This window comes from Bos indicus, chromosome 1, assembly GCF_029378745.1.
Source record: "Bos indicus isolate NIAB-ARS_2022 breed Sahiwal x Tharparkar chromosome 1, NIAB-ARS_B.indTharparkar_mat_pri_1.0, whole genome shotgun sequence".
In the NCBI taxonomy this organism is placed as follows: domain Eukaryota; kingdom Metazoa; phylum Chordata; class Mammalia; order Artiodactyla; family Bovidae; genus Bos; species Bos indicus.
Genome location: NC_091760.1, coordinates 68,224,630 through 68,244,967, shown reverse-complemented (window position 1 = coordinate 68,244,967; position 20,338 = coordinate 68,224,630). Strand labels below are relative to the sequence as shown.

Sequence of the window (20,338 nt, the reverse complement as noted above, 5' to 3'; positions counted from 1 at the left end):
CTGCCAATGAAGCCCCAGCACAGGAAGAGGGCTAACACTGAATTCACTGGGATCTATGTTCATTCAAAAGGGTCACAAAGCTAACAGAGGCTCAAACTGAAAAACGAGGCAAAGAACTCAGACATTATCTTATTTAAAGCGCACAAGAAGTTAATTAGAAATGATACCTGAAATGAGCAATAACAGGAAGGTATTTCTTAAAAATGAGAGAGAACCTACCTGGTAAAGGCAGGCTGCTGTTCCAAGAAAAAATGCAACAATGTAATTTAAGTCCTCACCATCACTCTGCAAAAATAAAATAAAAAGTTATTCTTTCTGTGGAAGCCCATTTCCAAAAACAATCCATTGGGATAGGATATGACCTTTATGCACAAATGGTCAAAATTTTCAAAAGTGGAATATAAAAATACTCAAGAGTCCTAAAAGAGAAACATAAAACACATCATAAGAACCTGAGAGTGTGAGGTAGGGGAAGACTACCAGTGTTCTTCTAGGTCTGGGCTTCCCCATCAATTATATCTTACCCAAGAGAAGATGAAAGCCAATGGAAACAAGTTTCCGCGTAACGTTAAACGTGTCTCTACTTTCCACTAAAGAAACCATATGAAAATATACAATACCCCAGCAGCCTATAAAGCTAGGCCTGCTTATTGGGATTACTATTTGACTCAAATAAATACTGATAGTTTACATCTAGAACTAGCACATCACCAAACTGTCCAATGAAGTCATTTGACATGATTAAAATTTTTTAAAAAAGACAACTAAAATTGAAAAGCTACTGTCCACTAGAGTGTGCTAAATCCCAATGAGGAAATTCAGTGACATGTATTATGTTAAAATCACTCAGGAAAAACAGAGATAGATTATGCATAAGAGTATTTCTTTTAAAAGAAAACTAATAGAGACACGTAAAAACCCATTTTTTTCTACTCCTCTTTGGTTCCTTTTAAATATCTGTATTTCTCATGTCTTTTGATGGAGTAGAACATAAAGCCCACGCAGGAGCATCAAATTTCTTTTCTTCTAGGTAGAAACATTAAATTTGGCCCTTATTTTAGAAAAAAAAATCTCTCTATACAATAAAAATTTTCAGAAGACATGGGAGTGTCTCTCAGGACCATGAGTTCTTGAAATAACATAAAGCGAACAATTCCTTTTCCATTTGCTATTGGGCAACAGAAGTGCCTGTAAGGCAGAGAGAAAATGGCTTATCCTAGTGAGAGGATCTTAAAATAGAAACCATTAATCTGTCTGGGATGGTTAGACCAGTTCTATACCAGAGACAAGGAAGGTCAAGAAAAAGCCCTTCTACTTTAATAATTCTAAGACTTTTAAATAAGTTCTGCTTGATTGTTTTTTCTTCTGTCCTTTCAATGATCTTTTTTGATTATAAAAGTTCATGTTCATTGTAGAGAACCTGAAACAAAATGTTACAAAGAAGAAACTCACATAGTACATAATATCACAATTTTGGGAGAATTACTGCTAACCATTTATGTACTTCCTTCTAATCCTTTCTGTACAAAAATATATGTACTTTGAAAAAATGGAATCATACTTTTATGTATTTTTTAGTACTTCACACTATATCATAAAACATGTTCTTAAGATACTAAATATTTCTCAACCATTTAATTTGTAATGATTACATAACCTTTAACCGTGGGGCTATACAATAATTTCATTATTGTCTTAAAATCGAATATTATATTTTCCCTAAATTTACACTATCACTTTATAACTCTCTTAATTGCCTTTGGAACACTTAACAGCATGTTTCTGGAGTAGATCAGAACTGGGTTCAAATCTTTATTTATTAGCTAGCTGTATGACCATGGACTATTATTAATATTTAACTCCAATTCCCTTTTTTGAAAATAAAAGTTGTACAGAGTCAATGAAATATCAATAATATTTGGAAACACAAAGAACAGTAACGGACACAGTAAGTATTCAAAAACATTCACTAATTTCTCCTTCTCAAAGGTTACTATATGTATCATTTATCAGATAATTAGGATTACCTTTCAATATTGTTTAAATCTCTAATGTGCTAGCCTTGTTTTCTCACTGAGATCCTAACCGTCCTTCAAGGAAGAAAATGAATCTTACTACTTGCAAGAAACTGTGCACAAAGTGGGAATTCAACAAATGAATGCCAAATTGAGTTGTGCTTTGGAAAATCTTTATTTCCACTTAGTAAAGAGAATATTTATAAACATATTCTTCTTTCAAAAAATAGTCATTCATTAAACACTGATGGCCCAAGTACTGTGTTATGCAACCAAGGACAGAAAACAAGTTAACACAAAATGAGGAAGCTCAACTCTAATCAGGAAGGCAGATATAGAAAGTAACAATTTACATCCAAAGTGGTAACTGATGGGATAGGTGTATGTATAGGGTACTAAGGGAGCCTACTGGAGACACATTTAATTCTGGAGAAAAAAAGGATCAGGGAAGGTTTGTCACAGAAAGTAAAGCTTAATTTGCATCTTGAAGGATAAACCAGTAGGCAAGGTAGGACAAGAATTCCAGGCAAACGGAGTAGCTTGTACAGTTTTAAGAGGATAGGATGACTCCAAGGTCTCCTATTTAGGCAACATTTGAATGATACCATACACTAAGTTGGCCTTTCCTGGTGGTTCAGGTGCTGCAATGTGGGAGACCTGGGTTCGATTCCTGGGTTGGGAAGATCCCCTGGAGCAGGGCGTAGCAACCCACTCCAGTATTCTTGCCTGGAGAATCCCCATGGACAGAGGAGCCTGGCGGGCTACAGTCCATGGAGTCACAAAAAGTCGGACACGACTGAGAGACTAAGCATGCACAAACACTAAGTTGGGAATATAGGAGGAAAAATGGGCTTGAGGGAAGAAAATATGAGTTCATTCTGGACTCAGGTATTTTGGAGTTGCTCATGAGATATTCAAAAAATAAGTTTAGTAGCCATTTAAGTCAGCTTCAGGGAAGAGTTTAACCTAGAGATCTAGTTCAGTAGTCAAATATTTAAATAGTAGTTAAATGAAATAAAGGAGTATGACAACGAAATGCAAAATATATTTCTTGACTGGCTGATAGACTGTAGAGAGGAAAAAATATAAATATAAAGGATATTTGGGGTCAAATATGAATTGTGAAATCTAAAAATAGATTTTATTATTAGCTAATACTGCATTGGTCTTCTGGAGAAGGCAATGGCACCCCACTCCAGTACTGTGGCCTGGAAAATCCCATGGGCGGAGGAGCCTGGTAGGCTGCAGTCCATGGGGTTGCGAAGAGTCAGACACGACTGAGCGACTTCACTTTCACGCATTGGAGAAGGAAATGGCAACCCACTCCAGTATTCTTGCCTGGAGAATCCCAGGGACAGAGGAGCCTAGTGGGCTGCAGTCCATGGGGTTGCGAAGAGTCAGACACAACTGAGCGACTTCACTTTCACTTTTCACTTTCACGCATTGGAGAAGGAAATGGCAACCCACTCCAGTATTCTTGCCTGGAGAATCCCAGGGACAGAGGAGCCTAGTGGGCTGCCATCTATGGGGTTGCACAGAGTCGGACACGACTGAAGTGACTTAGCAGCAGCAGCAGCATTGGTCTTCAGTTTCTTTGGTTTAATAAAGGTATTGTGATTACGCAGGAGAATGTTCTAGTCCTAAAGACAGACATATTGAATAATTTTGGAATACATCTGTCATAATACTGACAATTTTACTTTCCAATGATTCAGAAAAAAAGAAAATAAAGAGAGAAAGGAAGAAAGAATGGCAGGTATGTAACAGTTCAGTTCAGTCACTCAGTCGTGTCTGAATCTTTGTAACCCCATGGACTGCAGCATGCCAGGCTTCCCTGTCCATCAACAACTTCCGGAGCTTACTCAAATTCATGTCCATCAAGTCGGTGATTCCATCCAACTATCTAATCCTCTGTCGTCTCCTTCTTCTCCCGCTTTCAATCTTTCACAGCATCAGGGACTTTTCCAACGAGTCAGTACTTCACATCAGGTAAAGTACTGGAGCCAAAGTGTTGGAGCTTCAGCTTTAGCACCAGTCCTTCCAATGAATATTCAGGACTGATTTCCTTTAGGATGGACTGGTTGGATCTGCTTGCTGTCCAAGGAAGGCTCAAGAGTCTTCAACACCACAGTTTAAAAGCATCAATTCTTTAGTGCTCAGCTTTCTATATAGTCCAACTCTCACATCCATACATGACTACTGGAAAAACCGTAGCTTTGACTAGATAGATCTTTGTTGGCAAAGTAATGTCTTTGCTTTTTAATATGCTGTCTAGGTTGATCATAGCTTTTCTTCCAAGGAGTAAGTGTCTTTTAATTTCATAGCTTTCCTTCCAAGGAGCAAGTGTCTTTTAATTTCATGACTGCAGTCACCATCTGCAGTGAGCCCCCCCAAATTTTTGGAGCCCCCCAAAATAAAGTCTCTCACTGTTTCAACTGTTTCCTCATCTATTTGCCATGAAGTGATGGGACCAGATGCCATGATCTTAGTTTTATGAATGTTGAGCTTTAAGCCAACATTTTCACTCTCCTCTTTCACTTTCATCAAGAGGCTCTTTAGTTCTTCTTTGCTTTCTGCCATAAGGGTGGTGTCATCTGCATATCTGAAGTTATTGATATTTTTCACAGTAATCTTGATTCCAGCTTATGCTTCATCCAGCCTGGCATTTCTCATGATGTACTCTACATATAAGTTAAATAAGCAGGGTGACAATATGCAGCCTTGACATACTCCTTTCCTGATTTGGAACCAATCTGTTGTTCCATGTCCAGTTCTAACTGTTGCTTCTTGACTTGCATACAGATTTCTCAGGAGGCAGGTCAGGTGGTCTGATATTTCCATCCCTTTAAGAATTTTCCACAGTTTGTTGGATTCCACACAGTCAAAGGCTTTGGCAAAGTCAATAAAGCAGAAATAGATGTTTTTCTGGAACTCTCTGGCTTTTTCAGTGATCCAACATATGTTGGCAATTAAATCTCTGGTTCCTCTGCCTTTTCTAAAACCAGCTTGAACATCTGGAAGTTCATGGTTCATGTACTACTGAAGCCTGGCTTGGAGGATTTTGAGCATTACTTTGCTAGTGTGTGAGATGAGGGCAATTGTGGGGTAGCTTGAACATTCTTTGGCATTGCCTTTCTTTGGGATTGGAATGAAAACTGACCTTTTCCAGTCCTGGGGCCACTGCTGAGTTTTCCAAATTTGCTGGCATATTGAGTGCAGCACTTTCACAGCATCATCTTTTAGGATTTGAAATAGCTCAGCTGGAATTCCAACACCTCCACTAGCTTTGTTCGTAGTGATGCTTCCTAAGGCTCACTTGACTTTGCATTCCAGGAAGTCTGGCTATAGGTGAGTGATCACACCATCGTGGTTATCTGGGTCATGAAGATCTTTTTTGTATAATTCTTCTGTGTATTCTTGCCACCTCTTCTTAATATCTTTTGCCTGTGTTAGGTCCGTAACATTTCTTTCCTTTATTGTGCCCTTTGCATGAAAATTTTCCCTGGTATCTCTAATTTTCTTGAAGAAATCTCTAGTTTTTCCCATTCTATTGTTTTCCTCTATTTCTTTGCATTGATCACTTATCTCTCCTTGCTATTCATTGGAACTCCACATTCGAATGGGTATATCTTTCGTTTTCTCCTTTGCCTTTAGCTTCTCTTCTTTTCTCAGCTATTTGTAAGGCCTCCTCATGCAACCATTTTGCCTTTTTGCATTTCTTTTTCTTGGAGATGGTCTTGATCACTGCCTCTTGTACAATGTCATGAACCTCCATCCATAGTTCTTCAGGCACTGTCTATCAGATCTAAACCCTTGAATCTATTTGTCACTTCCACTATATAATTGTAAGGCATTTGATTTAGGTCATACCTGAATGGCCTAGTGGTTTTCCTTACTTTCTTCAATTTAAGTCTGAATTTGGAAATAAGAAGTTCATGATCTGAGCCACAGTCAGTTCCCGGTCTTGTTTTTGCTGACTGTATAGATTCTACATCTTTGACTGAAAAGAATATAATCAATATGATTTCTATATTGACCATCTGCTGATGTCCATGGTAGTCTTCTCTTTCGCTGTTGGAAGAGGGTGTTTGCTATGACAAGTGCATTCTCTTGTCAAAACTCTGTTAGCCTTTGCCCTGCTTCATTCTGTATTCCAAGGCCAAATTTGCCTGTTACTCCAGGTGTTTCTTGACTTCCTACTTTTGCATTCCAGTCCCCTATAATGAAAAGGACATCTTTTCTGGGTGTTAGTTGTAGGTCTTCATAGAACCGTTCAACTCCAGCTTCGTCAGCATTACTGGTTGGGGCACAGACTTGGATTACTGTGGCATTGAATGGTTTGGTAGCTGTTAATTGTATTGCTTTTTAAAACCTTTCTGTAAGTCTGAATTCTTTCAAAATAAAATGGTGTGTGGTGGGGGAAACAGGGATACAAATGAAAAAAAAAAATGCTTTTCAGTCACTAACAAGAATCTCTATATACTGCCATGAAATGATTTACATAGTTAGATGGAAAAAGATTCAAATCAATATGAATAATACACTGACATTTACAAAGGAATAATTTTAAAAGAATATATAAGTAAATCTATAAATACATACGTATTAACATATATGGGCTCCCCTGGTGGCTCACTGGTAAAGAATCCACCTGCAATGCAGGAGACCTGGGTTCAATTCCTGGGTTGGGAAGATCCCCTGGAGAAGGGAACGGCTACCCACTCCAGTATTCTGGCCTAGAGAACTCCACGGACTGTATAGTCCATGGGGTTGCAAAGAGTCAGACACAACTGGGCAACTTTCACTTCATTTCACTAACATATGCACATAGTCTCTCTAGAAGGATACACCAGTGGTTGACTCTGGGGAGGAGAAATGGGAAGAGAATTGCCTATTATGAAAATTACAGGCTTGAAATTTACCATGTACATATTTTACTTGTGTATGCATGACTATTGATGTCTGTAGATATACACACATTAACTTTTTTAAAAGTCATTATGAAAATATCCAAGAAGATGTAGACTTAAAAGAATATAAAGCCAAGCACATGACACAAACCCTACAATTTAAAGGACAGGTGGAGGACAAAATTTACCAAATAAACTGAACAACAAGAAGAGAAAGGAAAAAAGATACAATAGGAAAAATTGTTTCATGGAAATGAAGGGATGAGATTATGTCAAGAATAAAGTAAACCATGAAACTATTAACAGTGATCTATTTTATTTGGTTCTAAGTTTTCTAAAATAAACATTATTTTTGAATTTAAACAATGAATTATTTTCAAAAGCAAGCACTGAACAACATGTGTGATAAGACAGGACACGTAAAACAAGACCTCTAGAGCGGCTGCAGTATCTGGTTACCCGAAGGACACAGGTGAACTTAATGGTCACTGAAAGAATTATAAGGGCAGAAAGGGATCATGGTCAACCAAGAGAACAGAGGTAAGGGAATAGGGGCACAGTGTAGTCTATGCTTTCAAAATATTAGGAGGGAACATACATCTAGAAGTTTTTTAGGGGTGTTTTGTTTGTTTTTTTTAAGATCAGCAGGCTATAACATACTTATGAGCTGAGAGAACAGAGCCAGTAGAGAGGAAGCATATGAAAAACAGATGAATAGCTACAGGCTGGGGAAACATGGGGCAGAGGTTTAGAGAGAGACAAAAGTGGGAGTCAGTGGGGGCAGGGTGGACAGGAGATGGGATTAAGGGTGGGGCAGGGAAGAAAGGGCTGAAGTAAAGAGTTCAAATGTTTTAAAATCATATTCACCTTCAGAGGATGCTAGGATATCAATATACTGCTTGAGAAATAACTAATAAAAGGAAAGAATTTTTTAAAATGAGGATGTCAAGGTAAGCAGAAGCTTCCTATGATAGCCACAAAATGTATTAGAATGATACTATTTAAAGGTCTGTAATAATTGAGAAACATTCACTTTTTAAACTTCAGTGAAAAAAAGGACACAAAGTTACATAATGGTATGATATGTGTGTATATATATGGTAGATATGAATAAAATAAGAGAAAATTGGGAGATTTTTCTTTTTTTCTTTATACTTTTCCTTCCAACTCTTTATGCACAGAGCACATGAAAAATGCATTTATTTTTTTTAAGAAAGCAATCACTGCGTCTTAACATAGATATAATACTACTAAAGAAATAAAAACTTTCATTGAGCTTTAATAGGTACATAATTTGTTTAAAAGGTAGTAACAAATCTATGGGAAATAAAGAACTCCAGGAATAAAAGCAAGTTGACTTTTAGTTATAGTATCCATTACAAACAATTTGAGGTCGCAAAGAGTCGCACACGACTGAGCGACTGAACTGAACTGAACAAACAATTTTAGAATCAGAGCCGTAGTAATGAAGTGATCCTTGAGCCTATGTAGTCTAAAACTTTCCTCTAGCAAAATAGAAAAATGAGATCCAAGAAGGTAAAATAACCCATCCAAGGTCACAAAGTTTGCTATTGGCAAATGTGACCCAGGTATTCTGACTTCTAGGTCAGCATTTCCAATTCTGTATCAGAATACTCGTTTTTTTTTCTAGTGCACCACATGTGAATTACTTCTGGTTGGCATCAGCCTAATTAAGATCATCGTTCCAAGGCTGATCCTTAAAAGCACACAGGAAAAGTAAGCCCAATGTGATAAAAGCTTATGCATTCGTGAGGTGTCAATTCACAATAACATGTCTAAACCCAGAACAAAGTATGGAAATGAGCGAAAATAATCTAATTTACACGTTACTGTGAACACCAAATCAAATTTACCAACTTGAAAAAGAGCTGTACTCATCCTAAACCTCCCCAGTCTGAACTTAGATACCAAAGAAAAACTTCAGTACTGGGCATTGTAATAAATCGCTTGTTATCACCCTAAGAATCAGTTATTAATCCAGAAGAAACAAACTTGTGCTGAACCTTCAAAGACATTAACTACACAGGAATGTTAATTCCTGTGGGTTCTCAAATTTAAATTGCCTCAGGCACCAAGTTACATACTAGAAGATAAATGTGGCAATCAGTTTTAATACTTAAGGAGAGTATTTAGAATTCACAGCCTTAAAAAATCAAATTTGAAATTAATATCAATATATTGTTCACACTCAGGACACACACTATACATTTTCAGCTAGATCTAAAAATATGGCCCCCAAATAAAACCTTTGCTTTTAAATCAAGTATTAAAGAAATGCTGAGGCCACTTAATCTAGGTACTGTCTTGGCACTTCCTCTGTTACTACTATGATCTGCTGCTGCTAAGTCGCTTCAGTCGTGTCCAACTCTGTGCGACCCCATAGACGGCAGCCCACCAGGCTCCCTCGTCCTTGGGATTCTCCAGGCAAGAACACTGGAGTGGGTTGCCATTTCCTTCTCCAATGCATGAAAGTAAAAAGTGAAAGTGAAGTCACTCAGTTGTGTCCAACCCTCAGCGACCCCATGGACTGCAGCCTACCAGGCTCCTCTGTCCATGGGATTTCCCAGGCAAGAGTACTAGAGTGGGTTGCCATTTCCTTCTCCAACTAGCGTGTGAGATGAGTGCAATTGTGCTGTAGTTTGAGCATTCTCTGGCATTGCCTTTCTTAGGGACTGGAATGAAAACTATTTCCAGTTCTGTGATAGCTATGTCTTTTTTTTCTTTAGCACCCTTGCATTTTAACTGGGGGCATGGCTGCTGAGCTTCATGTCCAGCTTCTCTTACAGATAGGTGCGGCCATATGACTAAGTCTGTACCAGTGGGGTGTGATTAGATACAGGTAAGTTCAGAACAGATAAAGGTTTAAGACCCATGTTCGGGATTTTGCACTCAAGTCTACACAGTGGACCACCTCAAAAAGATCTACTTTATTGATCAAAAATAATCTACAGCAACTGTAGAGATTATTCTGAACACAAAGTACAGTGATGAAGGAGAAAAGGCTAAGAAGTATGTCTTAAGTTCAGTGGCTTTAATGAGAATAAAAAGAACATTTTAACCAACACAAGTCACAAACAATGATAAAAGAGATGCTGAGGGAAGAGTAAAAGAGAGAGAACTCAGGTCCCTAATTTTGTATATATTTTCTTTCAGGTTAATTCAAGCTATAAAGGATGTACTGTTGAAGTTAATCTAGTTTGCAAGCCTAAACTCATCCTGCTAAGAGCTCTAAGTTTATCACAGTGCTCTCTGCAATCACGTTTTTCTCCATTTGTTAGCCTATTGTCCATTCCATCTTTCAGGAATCCAACACTACATAGCACTCCTTCATTATTTTCATTACAAGACAAGGAAACATATCTCCAAGTTCCAGTCACTTACCAGAACATTCTCTCTATACAGATGTAAAAACCCCAATAATTGGAACAATGGGAATCTCTACTTTTGGTCCAGTGAATTTCCAAAAGCAGTAATTCTCATTTAGGTGAGAGGATCAAAATTTGCTGGAAAATACCTTAAAACTACCAACGAGTGACAAAGTACCTGTAGATTACATTCCCCCAACTTTGTACTCTTTTGTTCCCTCACTCCTCTCTTAAAGCAGCACTGTTTTAGGAACCTCAACTGTTGATGAGTGTATTTGGGTTATGGCAGAACAAAGACTTAAAACAATGCTGAGAGAGTAACATAACCAGGTGTCCCTAGCCTCCAGACAGCTAAAAACCCTACATGGAACAATTTACAGTTCCCCGGGTCAAGTGAGAAAGCAATGTTGTTGGGGTGAATTTAGTCTAGGACGACAGTGAAAAAGAATTCCATATCAACCATCAGAAAGACACATCTTCAAAGATATAAGCATCCCAAACTATAAAAGACCACTGTAACTTCCCATTCATAATTCACCCCATGCTGCTTTCATACCCCACCACCACAGTTTTAAGGAACTGTTTAAAATAAAAAACCCTGAAGCTCCTAGGGAAACTGTAGACTCTAAGAGACAATAAGAAGCTTCAAAAATGTAGGGAAAATGCTCAGCTTCCTCTTACCCTCCATGAAAACATATACCTTTACTCTGCCTGAAATTTCTGTTTCTTGAAAATCTACCTATTAATTTGGATTAAGAAAAGTGTTTTCCAGATTACATAATAGGTGCTAATAAATATTAATTTTTAGCATTTAAAATCTAAATGTCATATATTTATATGGTTCAAAAAGTAAAAATTAAGAAGATACATATTGTGAAGATTCCCAATCCTACTCTGCTTCCTATCTATCCAGTTCCCACTACATTTATTGGTTTCTTATCTTTCCAGACTTTCCTTGTGCAAATTAATGCAAATTACAGTTATTTCCCAGGACATCTTGATGAGGGGAGCTGGGGGCCAAGCTGAGAGAGACTGGTGGGTACAATTTCAGAGAACCTGCTCTGTCTCTCAGTGGCTTTCTCAAAATGGCCATAGTTCTCAGACAGCAAAAATTTGTATATCTGACTATGAAATACAAATCAGACTCCTGAACCCAGGCTCCATTCTGGCTAGGGCTCTGGTGTCCCTACCTGGCCCGTGTGAAGGGGAACACTCTGCCACTCTGTTAGAAAAGAAAGCCCCATCCACCATTTCTTAAGAGCTGGCCAAGTGTAACAAGCTGTACTTTAACTAAGTAGAGCCACACCTAATGAAATATCAAAGTCAGAGAATGTGCCTCCAGTCTTTGCTTTAATTTGGTGGTAGTGGGGAGGTGTGTGTACGGATGAACAGACTGCTATCTTTAGAGCAGTTTCAGGTTTACAGAAAATTTAAGCAGATGGTACAGCGAGTTCCCATATATCCACTCTTTCCCCTACTCACTTTCCTCTATCATTAACATCATGCACTAACATTGCAACTGATGAACCAATAGTGACATACTATTATTAACTGAAGTCCATGGTTTACATTAGGGCCCACTCTTTGTGTTGTACATTCTACTGGTTTTGACAAATGTATAATGACATTGGGCTTCCCTGGCGGCTCAGACAGTAAAGAATCTGCTTGCAATGCAGGAGACCCAGGTTCGATCCCGGGGTTGGGAAGATTCCCTGGAGAAAAGAATGGCTACCCACTCCAGTATTCTTGCCTGGAGAATTCCATGGACAGAGCAGCCTGGTGGGCTACAGTCCTTGGAGTCGCAAATGGGTCAGACACGACTGAGCAACTAACACTATATGTGCACTATAAGGACACAACCACCATTATAATAAAAGCAGTTTCACTGCCCGAAAATCCTCATGCTCCCTTCCTCCATCCCTCCAAATCTTTTCACTTATTGTCTTTAGAGTTTTGCCTTTTTCAAAATGTCGTATAGTTAAAATCACTTAGTATATAGTTTTTTTTTTCAAACTGGCTTCTTTCATTAAGCAATATGAACTTAAGGTTTAGCCATGTCTTTTTGTAGCTTGATAGCTCACTTCTTTTTATTACTGAATAATATTCCACTGTATAGTTTGCTGAAATCTGTTTATCCATTCACCATTCACTTTTTTTTTTTTAAGATGATGGATTTATTTGGATGTATTTTGCCATTTTTTTTTTTTTTTGGTTGTGCTGCACACCATGTGGAAACCTTAATTCCCTTACTGGGGATTGAACCCATGTCCCCTGCATTGGAGAGGACAGGGGTTCAATCCCCAGTAAGGAGTCTTATTAACCACTGGACTACCAGGGAAGTCTCCTTCATTTTATAAGAAATGAAACTGAGGAACCAGAAAGTAAGGTGAACAATTCAAGGTCACAGAGCTAATCAGCTCAGCTGGAGTCAACTCTCTCTCTCACTCTTCCACAAACAAAAATCAGCTCTCACACTTCTATGTGACTGTTCTTTCCACTATATCAAGTTTTTTTTTTTTTTTTAAAGGCAAGAGAAGATCTTATTTATTAGCTTTTTCCAGTCAGCAGTCTCCAAATTGCCTTTGTTTCTTTCTGGCAGGTTGTTTAAGTGGTTTGAAATTGATGCCTTACTAGAATAAAGCTAAACAGCTCAGCAACCAGGGCAGGAATGCCCAGAGACAGCAGCCAGCTGCCCTGTGCCTGAAAGGGAACAGGGGCTTTACCTACAGGCCCGGATGTTCAGGAGAGGAGCTGGGAAGTCATAAGAAGACCCCCAATCCCCCTGGAGGGATAGCTCTGCTGCCTGAAAGCTGTGATGTCCTCTGCTCTTGGCTTCATATGGCTGAGGACTTTCAGAGGGTACTCAAGATGCCACTCTCTTGCGTATTCCCCAAACTAACAGCAACTTTAAAACAGAATATAAAGTGCCTTGACTGGGTTCTTACAAATGATATTTTTAGCATAATACTGGCCAAAAAAAAAAAGAACTAATTTACAATGTGTAAGTGTCAAAAACTCTTCAGAGAATGTGAGTAAAAACAGGGAAAGGAAAAGGGGAGATGTGTGTAACTTCAAGAAAGGAAGTTTCAAAAGTTTACAAAAAGTAAGAGAAAAAGTATGTTCTGATAGCTATAGTCTCCGGAAGAAACTCCTCTGGAAAACAAAATAGTTGGCAATATCTGAAAAAATTAGCGATTTCAGAGGTAGCCATCAATAAAAAAGAAAAAAAGGAGATAACTAGGTAGGAAATCCAAAAGCAGGATGAAAACCTGCCTATGAGTGCTCTCCTCTTTCTTCTGCTTATCTCTGTCTACTCAGGTGCTTCCAGGTCCTGCTCACTGCCCCCCTCAGAGCTTCCTGCTCGTATCCTGACTCCTCCTTCAAACTCTCTGTACTTGTCATTTATTTGTGGACTTCTCTGCCTCCCAATTCAATTCCAGGGCCTGAGACTGCAAGGCCCTTGTCACACATATCTTGGTTTCTCCAGAATACCTCTAAGCAGTGCCTCCTGCAGAGCAGATAATAAATAAATATTTGTTAGTTAAGTCGAAGAAGCCAACTAGAAAGTAGTGTTTTTAAGGGGAGAGGAAACTAGAGTAGTATAAAGGATACAAAATCTGAGCACATTAAGTTGTACTAATAACCAAATCTAAATCAATTGTGTAACAAGTGGAATCAAAAGGCACAGTCATCTGAAATTGCAAAAATAGCACAGTACCTGCAGGAGACTTTCTATGGCATGAAAGCCTCGAATTAAATTCAGAGCAGCACATAAAAGACTAAGGATAAATGCCACAATCCCTGAAAGAGTTGCTGGTTCCAGTCTCTGGTGAGCTGAAAAATAAAAAAAAAATGATCAGAAATGAACATCAATATCTCACATCAATACCTATACTTATATAAAATGAAATTCACTGCTTAATTTATATGGATCAAATATTGGTGAATCTTCAAAAAATTATTATGCCTTACAAATTACATATTTTTTAAAATGCAAAATGTCTGACATGACAGCTTCATTCCCTTGAACTCAAGTTAACTTTTTTTCTACATTTTTAACAAAGACACCTAATTTGCATTTGAGGTACATAGCGCTAAGGAGTTCTCACATTCGCCAGTAAACCATATAGGAAAAAAATCTTATTGCCTAAATATGTCTACCATTTACAAGTAGCTGCAAATATGTATATTTTTTTAGCTGCAAATATTTGCGAAGGTGACTTTGCTCAGAAATTCACTGCATAATTCCTATTTTTTCTGAAAATGCTTAGGAAACATTTTAAAGGACAAACATAGCTTGCTTTTAAGCAAAGCTCTTCCTTATTTGGGTCCCAGGGCTATAAATACCACAGGGTATATGCGAAAGCTCATCTATAACCACTGATTTGAACTCTGTAATAGAATGGACTCTTACAGTTATGAGGCTCCTGGTCTCTGAAGACCACTTGAAGATAAAACAACAGTTGATGAAGTGACCAGTTTATTTTACAGACACATGCCCTATCCATCGGGACTTTACGGTATAACACATTTAGATATACAATAGCTTCCCTTCATCATTCTGCAGTTAACAAAATTAACTATAGAGTCTAAATGAAAACACAAAACTAAATACATAATCATCTAGACCTCAAAAGGGAGAGAGAGGGAAAAAGAGGACAACAGAACTATATTTAGATCATTTTATTTTAAATCACTGAAGTGTAAAAGCCCTAACAATGAAGTTAATGAGGTAGAACATTAATATAAAGGCTTAAATCTTTGCAACTTATATTCAACCATTACAGCAGAAAAACATCCCTAAATAATTCATAAAAACACAAAAACCCACATGTCACGAAAAAAAGTTATTCCTCAAATTCAGTAGGAATCCAAATATAGGATATATTTTCTTAAATTTCTTCTGTGCCAAAGCTAACTGCTTGTTCTCCCAGTTAATTTCCTTGAGATTAATATGAAAGCAAAAACTAAATGTCTTTGTAAAGTATTGGTACCAGATTTTCTATCACTAGAGAAAAAAATCGCACAACTTAAGAATCTATCCAATGGTCTAACAATTAGTCCTACTCTGCATCCCTCCTCCATCCTTCTCCACTCCCTCTGGGTAGTAAGGGGGAACTGACCTCCAAGTTGAAAAAAAATCCTTAGCAAGGACCTCAAGCACAAAGCTACTTGATAACTAAACAGGTTACAGAAATAACACTTCTAATGCCCATGGGATTTTCCAGGCAAGAGTACTGGAGTGGTTGCCATTGCCTTCTCCGAAAGTATACAAGTTTATCTTACCAAAAAACCAAACAGTAATCTATACTGTAATTAAGAACCATAGCCTTTTGTGGTCAAGTAAGGAATGGCCGTGCTTGAATGAAAAAATATTACCATTTTAATGTGTTGATCAATACCTATTTAAGAAATAAATAATAATATTTACCAAGTTTCTAAGACTTGCCTCTTAGGCCCTTGGAACACTCTCTTTATAATGATAGTATATGACTTAAAAATTATTTCAAATAACTAGAAACATTTTTAAAGGCATTAAAGCAAATGACAAGCCTCCTTTAACAAGGACAAGGCACAAATTATGCTAAAGGACAGGCTGGAAAGGTGCCAAATCACAAGAAAGAATATTCTCAAGTGGAGATTCCCCCACTCCCACCCCATCCCCTTCCTAAGACCTGTGGGAATGCTTACTAAGAAAAACTCCACCTGCACAGAATGTGAGGCTGACACTTTGTAAGGACACTTTCTCATTTTAATGAATTGAACGAGATATTTAATCACATTTCAATGAATTATATTACATATTTTTTATTTTATAAAACAGATTTTAGATGAATTATTATCCACAAATGCTTACTTCACATTTTAATTTGGCACCATGATACGTACTATTAGGTATAAAGCACGTTTAGAACAGTAAGAAACAAAGAAATGAGAGGTAATATAGAAAATAATAGTTTTGTTTAATTCAAAATAACACTACCAGGTCACTTTTTATTTGTTTAGCTATTATTGTCTTCTGCTATGATGCTTTTTTTTTAGTCTCCTTGAGCCCAATAACTGCATTTTCACATCAAAATTAAAATTTTAATGTACCAATGATTAAAGGAAAGTTTAAAAAAATTCCTAAAGAAGTAAGAGCAAATCCCTTGGAACAAAAGGGCTATTAGCAGACTCAGTGGAAGAAACCCAGGTTTGATTGAGAATGGAGACATTTTAAACATATCAAACTTGAAGTGATGGTGAGATATGAGATATGTTTAATAAGCAACTGAAGAATGCAAGAAAGGTGAGTTGGAAAAACAGATGAGGTCTGCATCTGATGGGAAGGGCTTGGATGAGATTATACTGAAGGAAGTGAGCCAACAGCAAACCCTTGGTAAACACTGCCTTCACAGAAAGGAAGAGGAGGCAGGGAAGACAGATGTAAAACAAACAGAAGAAGAGGGAGCAACAGAAGCTCAGGAAAGGGAGACCATCAAGAAGACATGGATTACAATGTCTGTAAACAGGCCAAAGACAATGTGAACTGAAAAAGAAAAAAGATTCGATTTACTGACTAAGATGGTTCTGACTCTTCAGAAAGTATTCAATGGTGAAGGCAAAATTCAGACTGCAAGAAGTTAAATAACTAGTAAAGGTAAGAGACAGAAGCAGTAAGTGAACACTTCCGCAGTTACAGGAGAGGAAAACAGAACGACAGCCTGACAGATACAACAGGATTGAAAAATAATTATTTTTCCCCAGTAATGGGGTGGAAGAAAGAGACTTTAAAAAATTTATAGGTGGAACAACAAATTCAGAGAAGAAGAAATAGAAGAATCAAGAGAAAAGAAAAATAATTGGTGAAACAGAGTACCAGAACAGTCATAGTGAGTATTCAAAAAGATGGTCCCATTCTAACCTCAAACCTCCTCATAATACTAGTGTCTATGCTGAGTCAAAGACAAAGTTCAGAAGTTGCAGTCATTCAATGATGTCCAAAACACCTGAAGACACAGGTTTTAAAATGCAGAGAAATTTCAAGTCAGTTCTATCTAAATAAGCATACCTTATTACTAAATTATGACTGAGACTAATTGTAAGGTACAAAAACACACTATTTTTTTCACTACAAGACCCTTTCTTATCATTACCACTTGTCAAAAATGTGCATGTCCTTCAAGTTTCCAAGGTCTAAAAGTGTTACTTCCTTTTTATCTTAGAGCATGTATCACATTCTACCTTGTATTTTATTTATTGATTTTTACTTGCTTTTCCCATCTTGAAACCAGACATGTGCTTATTGTCTTTATAAAATGCCCTACAATATTTAAGCATAATACTTTGGAGGGAAAAAAGCAATAAATATTTGTTAGATTATGAGGGTGTGTGTGTGTGTGTGTGTGTGTATCAGAAAGAGATTGGGAAATCTACATGCATTGTGGGACAACAGCCAAATACAGTCACATTTGTAGGCAACTAATAAATTGTCTAGAAAATTACATAGATTGACAAAATGCTGATTAACCAAGTATTTATGCTAAAAACAGAGGTATTAAAGAAACTGAGAAACGTGTATTAAATTTAGGGTTTCATATATTTGTTTTGAAGGATATAAAATTTAAAAGAATAACAACATTAAATGTTGGTGAGGATAGAGGGCAATCAAAACTCTCATACATTGCTTGTGGGAATGTAAAATGGCACAACTACTTCCAAAAACTGGCAGTTTCATAAAGAGTTAAACATGCACCTAACCCGTGACCTATCAACTTGACTCCTAACACTTACTTGAGAGAAATGAAAACACATAGCAACAAAAGATGAATGTTTATAACAGGTTTATCTACAATAACCAAAAACTGGAAACAAGCTAATGTCCAATGTTTACCCACCCTGGATAAACAAAGTGTGGTATGCCCACACAGTGACTACTACTCAGCGATGGGAACAAACTACAGAGATGCAACATACACATATGACATTGGATTAAGCAAAAGAGGCTGAACACAAGAATTACACTATATAGTCTTGTTTATATAAAGCTCTAGAACAAATAAAACTAATTTAAAGCGAAAAAAATCTCAATAGTGGTTGTCTGGAGTGGGACAGAGATTGAGTGAGAAAGGTCATAAAGAAAACTTTCTAGGAAGATGGAAATGGTCCACACTGTGATAGGTGTATGTATTATCATGGTTTTTTACTCTGTATTTTTGATGCTTTGACATCTTGGGGCCTTGCAGACATCAAAGGACTGCCTCTCCCGGGACTATTTAATTCGTAGAGACGGCAAAAAACTCATCTGCAAGCACGTCTTCCATAAGCAAACCCCATATCCGGAGCTCACATTCCTAACTACAGGGTTCTCATACCGAAGGCCACTATTCCCCTGCCTGAAGCACCTCAGGGGCAGGTATCATACAAGTATTCAAACTAGCCAATCTTAAATGTACTTTCTGGGCCTTTCCCGTTCCTTCCTGGGGAAATCACAGCAAAGACTCTTAGCTCCTAATCTGCTGGCCGTGCCGTGCCATATGTGAATAAGAGTAAAGTCTATATTTTGAAACAGAGTGTGGTTTATACAACTGTATCCATTTGTTGAACCATACAACAAATATCTGTGCATTTTAGTATGTGCAAATTTCCCTTAAAAAAGAAAACTGTGGCAAACTATTGGGTATAAGATAGGCTCAGCAATGTGTTATACAACATGGGGAATATAGCCAATATTTTATAGTAACTGTAAATGGAAAATAACCTTTATAAATCGTATAAAAACTTAATTTAAAAAGAAAAAGAGAAAGAACTGTAGAAATTATCAAGTGGATAAGTGGGTAGTGAGGGGAGGTATAGATGAAACAAGAATGTCAAAATATTGATATAGTTATAACAGTTGGATGATGGATACAAAAGTGTTAATTATAATATTCTATTTACTTGATATATGTTTAAATTTTTCTATAATAAAGTGTTTAAAAAAAGTAAAAGTAGGACATAGTATTTAACATATTGACCCCAGCAGAACATCTGTAGAAAAAAGATACCAAAAGCAAGAGAGACAAGGCCTGCAAAATAATGTTTATCAAATAACTATTAATCAGATTCTAAAATAAATTCATTTAGGAAAGACAACTGCAAAACAAGAAAGTATATTTAAACTGGGAGACTATACAGAAAATATTATGCAGGCCTGATCTGAATTAAAAACAAATTTAAAGTTAATATTATGATAATCTCCAACTGCCAATTACTTTAAAATTTTCTCTTTCTTATGATTTTTCTCTCCCTTTCTTAAAATAACAAATTCCAGATTTCTCCCTATTTTCCAAGTATCTCCTATTTGGTGATCCAAGATACCATTGCAATCTACACATCAGAGTAGAGACTTATGGAAGTCAAGTAATACAAGGAGTTTCTAATAAAGTCCTCCTCCTAGTAGGTCAAGTTGAACCCCTACCCCAAATTAAGGTAATTCTCCTGGATCCTGAGTGTATATTTTAATGAACATATATTCTTAGCAAGTGCCAGACCTATGGAATTAAAACTACTGGAGAAGGAAAGACCAATGGAAGTCTTGGAGCTCCCTCAATCCAAATATCATAAAAAAATTAATCCCTAGGCTAACGGCAGAGATTGGTGTGACCACCCGAGGCTTGCTTAAAAAGATGCATTGGTGATGATTCCTATCATACTCCTTTTTAACTTTCCAATTTGTCTCCAAACTAGGTGCATCATAGAGGATGACAACAGATTACTGTAGGTTCCAACAGCACATGCTTTTCCAGATGCGGTCTCCATGTGGAACAAACCAATTAACTCCCTGGCACACAGGTACTAACTTTTGTATACTTTTTTTTATCTATCCTAAAACAGAAGACCAGAAGCATTTTGCTTTTACTTAATACAGATATCAGTAAATTTATCATATTGCCACTAGGTTTTATCAACTGTGTGCCACTGATTTGTCCATAGCAGGGGTTAGCAAACCATGACCCAAGGACCAAATCCGGCCTAGCACCTATTTTTATAAATAAAGTTTTACTGC

General features: G+C 37.2%; 1 protein-coding gene across 3 annotated transcripts in view; it reads right to left on the bottom strand.

Annotated features, from left to right (window-relative positions):
* Positions 1–20,338, bottom strand: part of SEC22A (SEC22 homolog A, vesicle trafficking protein) — an 81,774-nt gene that overhangs the window by 10,114 nt on the left and 51,322 nt on the right. For all 3 annotated transcript variants that reach the window (XM_070788711.1, XM_019956663.2, XM_019956670.2), the window contains 2 exons: positions 14,030–14,145; positions 220–285 (listed from right to left, as the gene is read on the bottom strand). In XM_070788711.1, the coding sequence (XP_070644812.1) occupies positions 220–285; positions 14,030–14,145 (182 nt within the window). The remainder of the gene's footprint in view (positions 1–219; positions 286–14,029; positions 14,146–20,338) is intronic.